General features: G+C 42.4%; 1 protein-coding gene across 3 annotated transcripts in view; it reads right to left on the bottom strand.

Moving 5' to 3' along the window:
- OTULIN (OTU deubiquitinase with linear linkage specificity) overlaps positions 1 to 15,598 on the bottom strand; it is a 94,572-nt gene that overhangs the window by 40,349 nt on the left and 38,625 nt on the right. For all 3 annotated transcript variants that reach the window (XM_077492028.1, XM_077492029.1, XM_077492027.1), the window contains one exon: positions 12,768 to 12,865. In XM_077492028.1, the coding sequence (XP_077348154.1) occupies positions 12,768 to 12,865 (98 nt within the window). The remainder of the gene's footprint in view (positions 1 to 12,767; positions 12,866 to 15,598) is intronic.

Here is a 15,598-nt window from a genome sequence, read left to right on the forward strand (position 1 = left end):
AAAAGATAATCATTATGTAAGAGAGAAAATTTAAAGGAGACCCTGTCACCAGAACTTTTTTTTTTTATGAAGAACTTTTTTAAACGATCAGCTGCACCAAAGGGGACTACATAGCTACTGTTGTCCATTGCCTTTGATCAGCAAACCTCTGCCCCTCATCATTAATCTTTAAAAATAATTACAAAACATGCAACACCTGCCCTATGGCCCACAGCCATGATATTATAGACCCCCCCCCCACCCCCCACCTTTTTTTAAATATATGTGGGGCAATACTTCACAGAACACTGTCCTGCTCTGGCCATGGGTTCGCTGCCACCTAGAACCGGCTTGCCATCTGTTTTAGACCATTTATATGGTAATCCCCTTAAAAACACATTAGATACATACAGTAATGGCAAGATGATTCTTCCTACAGATGCAATAAATTAGGTAAACATTTATCAATATTTTTTTTACCATGAACTCAAACCATCATATAAATGAAATTTAAACTGAACTGCTGCCACGTTTAAAAACAAACATCTGTAATAATCCACCCCTTTTCTTTATTAACAAAAAATAAATAAAAAATTACTTATCTACAGTACCTTGAAAAAGTATTCAAACCCCTTGAAATTTTCCACATTTTGTCATATTACAACCAAAAACATAAAATGATTTTATTTGATAGGCCAACACAAATTGGCACATTATTGTAAGTGAAAGAAAATTTATAAATGGTTTTCCTAATTTTTTTTACAAATAAATATGTGAAAAGTGTGGAGTGCATTTGTATTCAGCCCTCCTGAGTCAATACTTTGTAGAACCACCTTTCACTGCAATTATAGCTGCAAGTCTTTTTGGGTATGTCTCTCCCAACTCTCTACTCTATGTTTCTACTTGAACATCAAGAGTGACATTTTTGCCCATTCTTTGCAAGATAGCTGAAGGTCTGTCAGATAGGATGGAGAGCATCTGTAAAAAGCAATTTTTAAGTCTTGCCACAGATTCTCAATTGGATTTAGGTCTTGTCTTCGACTAGGCCATTCTAGCGCATGAAAATTCTTTGATCTAAACCGTTCAATTGTAGCTCTGGCTGTATGTTTAGGGTCGTTGTCCTGCTGGAAGGTGAACCTCCACCACAGTCCCAAGTCTTTTGCAGACTAACAGGTTTTCTTCTAAGATTGCCCCTATTTGGCTCCAACCATCTTCCCATCAACACCAGCTTCCCTGTCCCTACTGCATCCCCACAACATTGTGATGCCACCACCATGTTTCACGTTGGGGGTCGTGTGTTCAGAGTGATGGGCAGTGTTTGTTTTCCACCACACACTGCTTTACTTTTAGGCCAAAAAGTTGATCTCATCGGACCAGAGCACCTTCTTCCACATGTCTGCTGTGTCCCCCACATGGCTTCTCGCAAACTGCAAACAGCTTTCTTTCAACAATTGCTTTCTTCTTGACATTCTACTATAAAGGCCAGATTTGGAGTGCACAACTAATAGTTGTCCTGTGGACAGATTCTCCCACCTGAGCTGTGGATCTCCACAGCTCTTCCAGTGTTACCATGGGCTTCTTGGCTGCTTCTCTGATTAATGTTCTTCTTGCCCGGCCTGTCAGTTTATGTGGACGGCCATGTTTTGGTAGGTTTGCAGTTGTGCTATACTCTTTCCATTTTCAGATGATGGATTGAACAGTGCTCTGTGAAATGTTTAAAGCTTGGGATAATTATTATTTTTTAATAACCCAACCCTGCTTTAAACTTCTCCACAACGTTATCCCTGACCTGTCTGGTATGTTGCTTGGTTCACTAAAGGTTCTCTAACAAACCTCTGATGGCTTCACAGAACAGCTGTATTTATACAGAGATCACACAGGTGGACTATTTACTAATTAGGTGACTTCTTAAGGCAATGGTTCCACTAGATTTTAGTCAGGGGTATCAAAGTAAAGGGGGCTGAATACAAATGCATGCCACACTTTTCAGATATGTGTAAAAAAATTAAAAATAAAAAAAAATTGAAAACCTATCAATTTCCTTCTACTTTACAATTATATGCCACTTTATGTTGGTCTATCAGATAAAATCCCAATAAAATATATTTAAGTTTTTGGTTGCAACATGACAAAATGTGGAAAATTCAAGAGGTATCAATACTTTTTCAAGGCACTGTATTATAGCTATTTGGAAAAGCAACCTCCAATGACCCCATTATCTAACACAAAGTCAAGTCATGCGATAGTCAGCAGTACCTCTCTTCTCGTTATGGGGGGCGATTAGTTACCACATAATAGATCGGTCACTTACTGCCTCCTCAGTATTTTACAAAAGAGGTGATGTCATGATGTCACTAGTGGAAGTTCTCAGCACACAGAGTCATGCCTGCCCACTCTGTTATTCACCCATGTTTATCATAATGGAATGTACTTTAAACTCCACAAAACTGCACTGTGGGAAGTGCAATACAAAAGCCAATGCTGACATTACCAAGATATGTCATGAGCACTGCTAGCAGCATTCTCCCAGTCTCTAGGGGTGAAAAGAAGAGAACTGCTTTGTTGATGGCTACATGACCATGGCTCCAGGTTAAAAGCAGTGCTGTTTGGGATAGTTTTTCAAAATAAATATGCAGGTTGATTAAATGTAGAATGCCAAATATGCTTTACCCACTAAATAGATTTAGACTATATAAAAAATAAAAAAAATAAAGGACTACCTATTGCCAACATTCCTATAAACACATATTCTACAAATTGTTGTCTCCTATGGGACTTAACTTATTCAGATCCGCACTATAGCCGAATGATGGCTAGAGCATGGACCTATTTTGCCGGGAGTACTTCAAAAGATGTCCTCCCGTGCCCAAGTGGCCTACACGCCCCCTGCAGGGTGTGCACAGTGCGCTCTGTGATCAGCGAGTCTATGAGATTCGGCTGATCGGAGTAAGGGGTCGATCCTGACCCCTTAGCAAATGATCAGCTGTCAGCCAATGACAGCTGATCGTGTGAAGTAAACAAAGTAAAGAGTTATTTTTTCTCCTCGCGCTGATAGCATGAGAAGAAAAAAAAAAAGCCGATCACCAGCAGCTCTCAGAGGGCCATCACTCACGATCAAGGAGAGCCCCCACCAGCTCATCTGTGCCCATCTGTGCCACCTACCAGTGCCCAAAGTGCCACCTATCAATGTAACCAATCAGTACCTCATCAACAGTGTTGCCCATCGGCTACCCATCAGTGCCACCTTGGGGGTTTAAATGCCCAGTAAGCAAGTGGTTAATATGGCAAATAAACAAAAAATATAAAAAAGCCGCATATTTTATTGAATAAAAGAGTAAAATAAAATTCTTCCCTGAAGACGATTGCAAAAGGAATAAATTGAAACTCGTTGGATTTCTCTGGCTGGGAGCACCCTCTAAAGAAATTCTTGTAGGAGATGCATTGGAAACTTCATGTAATTAACCACTTTGCGCCCGCTCTATAGCCAAAAGATGGCTACAGAGCGGACACTAACTGCCAGGAGGCCGTCCCTGGACGTCCTCCTGTTTACTTCCACAATGCACGCCGCCGTGGGCGCCCATCGGGGAAGTCGGTCCCTTGGACACAGCCAATCACAGATTATGCTAAATGGCCAATCACAGCGGCCATTTAGCACTCAATCGGCTAGTCCAATGAGAGGTGATCTCATATGTAAACATATGAGATCATCTCTCATCGCTGGCTCCCCTCCTCACACAGAGGGAGAGCTTTCGTGCTGCAGCATCAGTGAGTATATATACACACACACACACAGTGAAACACACATGCCCACCTATCAGTGCCATCTGTCCCCAATGCGACCTGTCCCTAGTGCCACCTTTCAGTGCTATGTGTCCCCAGTGCCACCTATCAATGCCACCTGTCCCCAGTGCCACCTAACAGTGTCATCTGTCCCCAGTACCACCTATCCGTGCCACCTGTCAGTGTCACGTGTCATCAGTGCCACGTATTAGTGCCATCTGTCATCAGTGCTACGTATTAGTGCCATCTGTCATCAGTGCTACGTATTAGTGCCATCTGTCATCAGTGCTACGTATTAGTGCCATCTGTCATCAGTGCTACGTATTAGTGCCATCTGTCATCAGTGCCACGTATTAGTGCCATCTGTCATCAGTGCCACGTGTCATTGTCCTGGTGCTCCAGGGCCTTCAAAAGTGTAATAGGTAGTCAACAAGTTAGATGTTCAATTTATGCTCCTAGAACACGCGACGTTGCTCCCTGCATGTTGGGCCTCTCTAAGTGGCCAGGCTGTGAAAAAGTTCCACACATGTGGTATCGTAATACTCAAGAGTAGCAGAATTTATTTTGGGGCAGCATTTGTGGTATACACGTGCCATGTGAGAGAAATAACCTATTACATTGACAATTTTGTGGGAAAAGCAAATAAACAAAAAATTCTTCATTTTGCAAAGAATTGTGGGAAAAAAATTACAACACCAAAAACCTCACTATGCCTCTTACTAAATACCTTGGAATGTCTACTTTCCAAAAAAGGGTCATTTGGGGGGTATTTGTACTTTCCTGGCTTGTCCGGGTCGCAAGAAATAAGATAGGCCACAGCTTGTAGACTCTCTAACTTTCACAAAGACTAAATAATATCCACTAATTTGGGTTATTTTTACCAAAGATATGTAGCAGCATAAATTGTGGGCAAAATGTATGAAGAAAGATTTATAATTTGCATAATTTTATCACAGAAACAAAGAAAAATGCGTTTTTTTTCCCAATATTTTCGGTCTTTTTTCATTTATAGCGCAAAAAAAAAAAAAAAAAAAAACCCAGGAGGTGATCAAATACCACCAAAAGAAACTCTATTTGTGGGAAAAAAAGGACAAAAAAATCATTTGGGTACAGTGTTACATGACTGAGTAATTGTCATTCAAATTGTGAGAGCACCGAAAGCTGAACATTGGTCTGGGCAGGAGGGATGTTTAAGTGCCCAGTAGGCAAGTGGTTAATCCCCCCCTGCTGTGTATGGGTACTGCAACTATATGAAAGACGTATTACATTGCCAAGAATTTTGTTTTTATGTAAATTTTATACTGTACACAAATACTATAATTTATATATGTCGTTTACTTGCCATATAAACTCCCATAGGAAGCAACAATTGGTAGAATATGCATTACCCATGATGAAAACGAAAGAACACACAGTATATACAAACAGAAAATAAAGCTATCATGAACCAATATCAAGCTAGCAGTAGGTATAACCTGTGCAGACATTCCACATCCATTATTTTTTTTAGCCTGTTAGTCACTGCATTTTATATTTGTGCATAAACCTCTGCATCCCCATACCATTAAAATAAATAGAAAAAATAAATAAATAAAAAAGAGAGAAAACCGCTTTCTGCACGGTTGCCTTTCAGTTTGAAAATATCTGGAGGTGCCAAAATGTTTCCAAGCCCACCATTTTAGCTTTGAATTTTGAGTATTTCTCCTGTAGGCTCACTGTCAATTCCTCCATATCCATAATATAAATTTAGTTTAGACACCCATTGTTTAACCACCAGAAGATTTACCCCCCTTCATGACGGCCATTTTTTCTATGTGGCACTGCATTACTTTAACAAAAAATTACACAGGTCATGCAATGCTGTCAGAACCATTCTTAAAGCGATTGTAAACCCTTACAAACCACTCTGACCTACAGGTAAGCCTAGATTAAGGTTTACATGTAGGGCTAAGAAATATCTCCTAAACCCACACGGTTTAGGAGATATTTGCCGAAAGGTGGCGCCGCCGTCAACGGCGATATGCCGCGAGTGGCGGCTCCCGTGCGCATGCGCGGGAGTGACGTCATCGCGGCTTAGTCAAATGACAGCGGCGGAGCAGCGTGACCCACCAAGAAGATGGATGCTGCGGACTACAGGGGACAGCGGTGACTTCGCTGGCTCCTGTGTCAGGTAAGTGACACATAATTGACTACTAAGCGATGCATAGTAGTCCATTATGCTTTACCTTTGCAGCGAATCAAAGAGGAAGTAAACCCATCAGTTAGGGGAAAAGGGGCAGCTGCCCTGGGCCTCATCATTGTTATGGGGCAAAAAGCAGCTGCCTCATACTTGCCAATTATCCCCGTTTAAATACCCTTATCCCATGAAGTTTTAGTCCCGTGCTGTGTCCCGATATCTCAGTGAAAAGTTCTGTTGCTGCTGCCTAGCTCTGCCCTATTTCCACGTACAGATGGCTCACCAGTAGACCCTGTGTTTACATGTAAATAACCTGCACGGATATGTAAATAACAGAACCATTAATATGTAAATAGAGGCGGCATTCATATGCATATTATGCCCCCCTGAGATCATATCTACCATCACTTTTGCTGAATGCTACCCGCTGGGGAGGTAAAGGAGCATGCTTTAAAGTCCTGCCGACAACTATAATCAAATATAAGCCTAACATCAGCCTGTTGCGCAAAGGTAAGCAAATTGGAGGTGGAACCCTTCTTCAAAAACACCCTGAATTTAGTGAATGTGAACACGCACATCTCAGCCAATGCATGAAGGTGTCATTAACAATTAATGGCACTTCTGTGTATCTACTAAAGGGCAGCATGTTTCTGTGGTGTCGGGAAAGTGATTTTGCATGTATTCTCGACACAGACAAAAGTGAATGCAGGCTAAATGTCTCAGTTACATTGGCGGTCAGTGTAAATTGTCTCATTACATTGGGGCTTGGTGTACAATCATTTCATTCACACTAGTGGCCAGTGCGAAGGTCCCCCTTACATTGGTGGTCAGTGTAAATCCCTCTTTACATTGGTGGTTACTGTGAATGCTTCTATTACATTAGTGGTCAGTGTAAATACACATTATATTGGTGGCCAGTGTAGAAACTGCTCTTTATATTGGTAATCATTAAAAAAATCCAAACTTGCATTTGTGGTCAATTAAGAATCCTCCCTTACTTGGGTGGTCCATGTAGAAGCCCAATTCAATTGGTGGGGAGTGTAAATCCTCCTTACATTGGTGGCCAGTGTAGAAATCCCCCTTTATTGGATGTCAATGTAAAATCTCCCATTACATGGTTGTCAGTGTATATTATTTATAACTGGTGATCGGAGTACATTTCCCTTCACATTGGTGGCAAGTGCAGAATTGCCCTTACACTGGTGGTCAGTGTCACCTTACATTGGTGGTCAGTACAAATCTCCTTGATAATGGCTGTCAGTGTAAATTTCCCCTTTCATGGAGGTCATTGTACATACCCCCTTACACTGGTGGTTGGTGTAAATGCTTTTATTACATCGGTGTCAGTGTAGAAATCCCTCTTTTTCTATTGGTGGGTGGTGTAAAACCCCCATTACGTAGTAGTCCATGCAAATTCCCCCTCACATTGATGGTCAGTGTAAATCACCCCTCACATTGGTGGTCATTGTAAATTCCCCATTACATTGGTAGAATCCACCATTATATACTTGCCAAAGATTTCCAGCATTTCTCTACATGATTCAGAATTTGTCAGAGTGTACTGCCTCCCAGCTAATCCCATCTCCACCACTGCCACTGATCCCACCAACCCCTCAGCTTTGCCACTGATCATCCCCCCCCCCCCCATTGCCACTGATCCCAGGAGTCCTCCGAACTTTCTGTCTATCGACAGGTCCCCTTACTTCCCCAGTCCATGGTGTGCAGGCAGTGAGGAGATGATGTGCTGTAACTTTTAGCAACCAATCAGTGAGCAGTAATGCTGTGCACTAACCTCTTGCAACCAATCATTGGAGTGGTAAGCATATGCAGTATCCTCTAGGAACCAATTAGTGAGTGTTATAGCTGTCCATTAACCTCTAGCAATCAATCAGTGAGCAGTATTGATGTACAGAAATCTCTAGCAACCAATCAACAAGCAGAAGTCATGTGCTGTAACCTCAGCAGGCAGTCAAATTGAAAAAACAAACAAAACAAAATGGTCTTCATAAAATTTAGATCACTTGATTTTCTGCTACATATTTTTGATCAAAAAAATCCCAATAACCGTATATTAATTGGTTTGCACAAACTATGGCATATAAACTGGAATTCTTATTTCTTTCTTTATACTAGCAATGGCAGTGATCTGCAACTTATAGCAGGACTGCGATATTGAGATAGACAGTCAGACACTGACACTTGGTGGGAACCAGTGACAGGAATACCGGAATACCGGAATCCGTGCTAAAAATATGCACGGTCACTGTACTAATGACACTGGCTGGGAAGCAGTTAAACATCTAGGGCGATCAAAGAGTTAACTGTGTGCCTTGCCAGTGTTTTACTGTACTATGTGTGCTGCTTTTACTAAGGGAAGTGCTTTGCAGGGACAGAAAATACATCCCTTTCCACCCTTCAGAACGGAGCTCTGCCTTGTTTACATACTCAGATCTCTGTTGTGCATCTCTGCGTGACCATCAGTGGGTGTTGGCCGACTGCCATTGATCTGTCCTATGCCATGTGGCTTTGATCAACTTGCTGCCTAGCACTCCCTCCCAGACATGATGGGATCAACGGCAGGATTGCACATATCTGTGCATGGTATTTTGGGAACTGCTGCGCTATTATTATTATACAAGATTTATATAGTGCCAACAGTTTACGCAGCTGTACTACATGATTACTAGCCAGAAGTTGGCTGAACAAGCAATGTCGTTCACAACTTCCTCATCAGAGCCTGAGCCAGGATACGTCCAAGTGCCAAATATGTGATCAGCAGGGCAGAGCATGGGGTCAGCAATGCATAGGACACGGTCAGCGGGGCAGAGGACAGGGCAAGGGATGGGACTGGTGGGGCAGGGGACAGGGGTCAGTGGGGCACTGCATGTTCAAAGGGGCAGAGGATGGGGTCAGCAAACGTAGTCGGAGGAGACAAGAAGAAAAAAAAAAAACAAAAAAAAAACAAACAATCATCTGGGCCATTATCTTGGCTTGAGGGGCTCGTGGTGGCTGAATGAGGTAGAGAGAAGATGAGACAGCAGATGCTGCTACATGAAAAAGTGCCCTAAATGGCGCAACTGGGAGACTACGAGCCACCTCTTCCATTAACCTGCTCAGGGTGTATGACTTCTACCACAGGGGCCTCCCGCATGCCCCCCCCCCCCCCGAAAAGTGCCGCCCAAGTCAAACGCTTTGTTTGCCTTGTGGTAGGTATGCCCCTGCCCACACCCCTTCTTTTGTTGTACTTGGTCTGTTTGTTCTGTAGTAGCACCAATATTGGCAAGTTGGCATTTAAAATATAAATTAGCCTTTACTGCTATTTAATCACCCAGGCAGAAAGGCAGAATTACCTATATTTTTGTGATTCTGCACAGGAGGGCCACTCTATATCAGTAAATCTGCTATAAGGCAGTCCTCAACTTGTTAATACTGGGAATTGCACTAGAATTCCAAAGTCTGGATATGATTGTCCTGGCTGCAGCAAAGCTAAAGAATATTCAACCCTTTTTAGCAATCGGTGGTGATCCTGGAAAGATAGAAAGTAAGGCCAATTCTGGTAATTCAGGTAGCCTATTGCCTGCAATATGTGGTGCAAGTCGAAATACAGCTTTCCGGTTTGTCCTGAAATACAGACATGACTACCACAGATGCAACTTTGTATTCCTTGGCACAGCGCCAGCAACTAGATGAATAACTAGATAACATATTTAGTATTCTGTCAGGGCACTGATACAAACTAGATAGGATTTTATAGTTCCTCACTTGTATCTGAACTGAAAGGCTTGGTTTATAGGTTTAAAAAACTAAAAAAGAAGACTTTTCCCAATCCTCTAATGAAATCGGTGGTCTGATTCTCGCTCCCAACCCCGATATACAAGGCATTGTGAGAGAAAGTATGTTGAAGTATTATGTCATAAAATGGTAGATATTGCTCGCAAAGAGTCATTCTTCTGAAGACACAGAATCTGATATAGGAGTTGCATCTCAAGACCTTAGACCTCGTTTGGCGAGATGACCAAATAAATGTTTCCACCCTCAGGTGGACAGGACGTACTGACGTCATCTCGTTACCCTCTGAGCGAATGGGCGCTCGCAAGCCGGCCGGCGATTTATGCCTTTTTACTTCTACTGTTTGTAAGTGTGATTTAGTTTATTTAAATAACATTTTCGTATAAGTATTTCACTATGGGAAGCCCCCTTGTTTTTGTTTGAGTGACAACCATTCACCCTTGTGAATCCATGGATCCATTCCATACTGGTTTACCGGCTGCAGGTTGTCTCTTTGTCACAGACTCCAGATCTCCCTGGATAAAGGCCCGGGCTAGGGTTTACAGCCGCAGGCTCTCATTGCCTGCCCACTGGTAAGGGCACAACTTATGTGGTGTTTAGTAGGAATGCACCGAATGGGTTTTTTGATGCCGAAACCGATACTGAAAATGAAAAATACACTAGGCCGAAAACCGAAACAGCACCAATATCGAAAATGACGGTTTAAAAAAAATATTTTTATACAGGAGGTGGTCAGAGACTGGGGACATGGTCAGAGACTGTGGACATGGTACAGGAGGTGGTCAGAGACTGGCGACATGGTACAGGAGGTGGTCAGAGACTGGCGACATGGTACAGGAGGTGGTCAGAGACTGGTGACATGGTACAGGAGGTGGTCAGAGACTGGCGACATGGTACAGGAGGTGGTCAGAGACTGGCGACATGGTACAGGAGGTGGTCAGAGACTGGCGACATGGTACAGGAGGTGGTCAGAGACTGGCGACATAATAAAAGAGATAAGTGTGGTGTCCCCTGTGCAGCCAGTGTGGTGTCCCCTGTGCAGCCAGTGTGGTGTCCCCTGTGCAGCCAGTGATGCAGCAAAGAGAGGAGAGCCGCCTCCGCCGCCTGGTTCAATAGAGCGCCGGGAACATCACAGTTCCCCGGACAAGGGGGAGGGGCTGTATGCGATGGCGTGTGACGGGGGAACACACAGCTATTGAAATTAAAGCTGTGATGTTCCCGGCGCTCTATTGAACCAGACTGCAGAGGTGACTCTCCTGCACTATACACCTCCCATGATGGGCGGCACCAGGGGCTCAGCCCCGCCCCATTTTCGGCTTAATTATCGGCCGTTTTTTCCTTTCAGCAAATTGCCGAAAGGGCAATTTTCGGCCGATATGTTTCGGCGGCCGAAATTTCGGTGCATCCCTAGTGTTTAGCGCGTGGTGGTGGAAGATTACATGTATATTAGAATTTCTCAGCACCCACCTTTCAGCAGGTGTATTTGTGGACTTTAGCTATTAGGTCATTCACTTGGACTTGCCATCTCTCAGTGCTGAAGACTGTTGATAAACATTTTTGTTTGTTTTTTGCACTTGATCTGCACTGCCTGTGATGCGAACACATCTCTATGAGACCCCCTGCATCCAAAAGAAACCCAATACAAAAGCAAAAGGTCATCAAATGGAGCCTAAGGATTGTAAATCAGAATCAGCTCATGTAGATGGTTGTTTTCCCACATTTGAAATGCATACCAAATACATGAAAACAACGCTCGTCTACATAAGCCCTTACAGTATTTACAATCTTCTTGAGTCTAGGTTCACACTGATGTGGCGTGAGAAGTCGAAGTGTGATTTGGACAGGAGTCGCAACGCAGTCCTGTTAAAATAACATACAATTCTTTTGCAGTGCAATTTGAGCCCATTCATTTTGTATGGCTCAAATTTCACTGTGCCCGAATGAAAAAAGGCGCATGCACCTTTTTTTTGCTGCACTGGAATCAGATCGCATGGGTGTTCACATCAATCGCATTGCGTTTTGCAAATGGTTTTTGAGGAGTCGTTAACGTAACATTGACACCTGCAGCGGTTCGCATGAACGGAGTCTGATTGTGATGCGGCAATCGCTGTGAATCCCATGCTGCATCAGTGTGTGTCGGGACTGAAGGCCAGTGACAGGAAGCCTAAAGCTGAGCCCTCATTCAGGGAGGAGCAGGAATGTCCTGGCAGATCATCAGATAATCCCCTACCTATTAGTAACAAATCAGTGCAGTTTATACAATAAATGACTTTTACAAATAAGGTAGAGGGGTTCATATTGGAGAATGGCAACAGACCCTCGTGATATACAGTATAGGTGCCGGTTGTGTCACTGATCTTATATAATGACTTATAGCTTTATTTGCTAAATCAAATGTTTACTTGTACATCAGATTCCCCAGGGCACTGTATCTGAATGAAATGGCCACAAAACATTACCATATGATAATTTAGGGAAAAAACAACCTAATCTGTAAAATAAAAATCGTATGGTGTAATCATTTCTCTTGTTGCCTAGAAGAGGACATTTTTATTCCTCTGAGCAGCTACTGCTGTGTCATATCTATGTGGGTTTCAGCCAGGAAATAACTCCTCCTGTAGTATTTCAGTTTTAGGTGAAGTCCACACCGAAAGTCACACATTGACTTCTTAGAACTCTGGGGCACTCTAGCAATAAGAAATTCTCATCAATGTTTCCAGTTGCGTTCCACCAATCTTGGAGGTGTTCATGTTCATATTTGGGTGTTTCCATTTGCTATGGTATAAAAAAAAATTTTTTTCCTTAAAATGTGTAATGACCTTTTTAAATAGCTGCTGTAGACACGGAGAACGGGGAACAGCAGAAAGGAGCTAGAATAATGGACTGCTGTTTAATGCCCCAATAATTCCCCAGCGGCTGTCAAACTTTAAAAGGAGATACATTTTGGGTGGACATTGGGGGGGTCGTTCCAAAAAACTTACTTGGATTACTATACATGTTATTTGGCAGAAAATGCAATACCCAAAAAACAGTGAGACCTCACCTCCCTCATTTGCTTTGCAACTGGAGTACTGCCTCTCCATTCCCTTCTGCAATATTCGATGATGTCAAATTCTGGTCCCACTCCTAGTTTAGGGTCATCTGCAGAAAAATAAATAAAAATGAATGAATTAAAATACAGTAATAACACACACACACATAAAAAATTTACTAAATCAAAAGCTTTTAAAAAGGAACAACTAGCTTCAACTCCCACACTCCAAAGACATGCTGGTAGGTTAATCGGCTTCTGTTTAAATTGGCCCTAGTATATGAATGCAAGTTAGTGACATTAGATTGTAAGCTCCTTGAGGGTAGGGACTGATGTGAATGTAGAATGTATGTAAAGCACTGTATAAATTGACAGCGCTATACAAGTACATTGAAAAATAATAAAATAATGCGATTGTAAATCCTTCCATATACCCAGTAAAGGTAATGAAGTGTGCAAAACGCGTTTACCTGCAATTCCGATAACTGTAGTTTTTGGGATGTCCAAATAAAAAGGATTTTGATCTACAGTGGTGTGTGCCCATTTCTTCTAAATACCCAGTAAAGTGACTGACCTCAGGTGATAAACATATGAAACCAATATTCCTACATAAGCTGTATCTTTATCTGCAGCCTTCTCTTCATCCCTTCAAAATGCTGAATATTTAAAGCATGTCTGATCCGTGAGAAAGAGGGGGCGGGAGCTGGTTACACTCTGCAGAGCTCAATGAGGAGAGCTCTGAGAGCTGATTGGAGGGAAGGGACACATCCCCTTCACACAGGAACAAAGCTGAAGCTGTCAATCAGCTGGAGAGCCCTCCCCTGTCACCATTTTTCTCCTGGTGTCAGGAAAACTTGTGAAAAGTGACTCACGCAGAAGCGGCAGACAAAAATTACACTTAATTGAGACAAGTACACACTATAGAGCAGAGAAATGCAATGAGCGGACCTCCAGCTGTTGCAGAACTACAAGTCCCATAAGGCATAGCAAGACTGACAGCCACAAGCATGACACCCAGAGGCAGAGGCATGATGGGACCTGTAGTGTTACAACAGCTGGAGGTCTGCTAATTGCATATCCCTGCTATAGAGGGATATGCTTTTTTCACTTTTTATGTCTGAGGTTTACAACCACTTTAAGAGGAGCTCCAGGCATTCCCTACAGAGCATGCGCAAAGCGCACTGCACTCTCTAATTGGCCTGGCTGCAGGGGAAGGAGGAAGGGGGCCAAACTCTTGGGTTGAGTTTGCCGCCTGACAAAACCAGCTAACTGCTCCCTCCCAAAAGGTGCCAAATGTGGCAGCGGATGGGGAGGAGGCAGATTATGCATGCATCACGTCATGCATTATGCAATTATGTAACATATGTGGTTCTATTTTACTAATTACCCACCTGACACAGTTTTGTCATGTTATCTCCCTGGCTGCATGCTTCATAAAGTCCCAAACCTTCCTTATATTTTTGAGGCAGGTAAGCAGATTTTCCCCTTTTGAGCGGAGCTCTGCTTTAAAAACATACTAAAATTCAAAGATCCATCATATATTCTGTAAGAATTTGCCTACAAAGCCTATAGAAATGCAAGGAGGGCCATGCAGTCTAGTCCCTATTGGCACACTGCCTGGGACAATCAGACTACTTAGGGTTTTCCCAGAGGTGAGTACTTCTGAATGATGGAAGCACTGACAATCGCATAGAGTCTAAATGTAGCCTTGCTGGAGGCAAATGTCAGTTTTGCATGTGTGCGCTGTAATATTTTTGTTCTGTTGTATGGTCTTATGGCAGCACCATCTTTATGCATTTTTTTTAGGGTGTGCCCCCCAAGTATCTTGTTTGTCTATTGTATGGATTCTGACCAAATCCTTTTGGATGAGGAGCACCCCACTCCCCCAGAAAGTACCTCTCATTAGTGACCATCTGTGCCATGGTGGAGACCTCATGTTCTCCCATATAGAGGAGTGTATCGCTCCCATGGTTCAGAGAAGCAGGATCTCCCAATCTATGGATAGTGTAGGACCCACTAATTATGGGGTACTTTGTTGCAGTAAGTGGGCTTAAGCACCGTATAGCAATATGGTGTGACCAAATCCCCATATTTTTTGATAATGTTTTTTAAAAATGTCTAGGTGTTTTTTTAAAAAGCCTTGCTGGAGGCAAATGTCAGTTTTGCATGTGTGCGCTGTAATATTTTTGTTCTGTTGTATGGTCTTATGGCTGCACCATCTTTATGCGTTTTTTAGGGTGTGCCCCCCAAATATCTTGTTTGTCTAAATGTAGACTGATGCTAGCGATGCACCGAAATTTAGGCGTATCGTATCCAAACCGTATCGGTCGAAAATATTGTGATCAGCATTTTGCTGATAAGAGATAACGGCACCGAAAACACACTATTTTACCACAATTTTATTATGCTAATGGTGTGTTTTTCATAAGTCACGTGACTCACAAAATTGCATCAAAAACATAACATGGGTGCATTATTGACGGGTTCTTGCTTAGTTTTCCAAGCATTTCAATGTGGAGGTGCATTTTTTTTTTTTAACTGCCCAGAAATCAGGATTTTTTTGTATTATTTTAGTTCTCTATGGAATAAAGGCTATTGAAGAAAGTAGGATTTTGAATACCACAATAGAAGTGCAACCGACAACCGAGTGAAAACATACATAGAATTTAAAGGGATGCATTTTTCTTGTGCTAAAAAGGTGCTGATAATGGCCAACAATAAAGTCATATTCATTTAAAAATTCATGATATTAATTAGAAAGTCATATACAATTATATATAGAAAAATTATATATCATTGTTTTTTTTTTAACTCATTTTCAGCCAAGTTTGCCACCTCTAGTT

This window comes from Lithobates pipiens, unplaced genomic scaffold (genome assembly GCF_037356315.1).
Source record: "Lithobates pipiens isolate NorthernLeopardFrog02 unplaced genomic scaffold, aLitPip1_a1.2 Scaffold_19, whole genome shotgun sequence".
Taxonomy (NCBI): domain Eukaryota; kingdom Metazoa; phylum Chordata; class Amphibia; order Anura; family Ranidae; genus Lithobates; species Lithobates pipiens.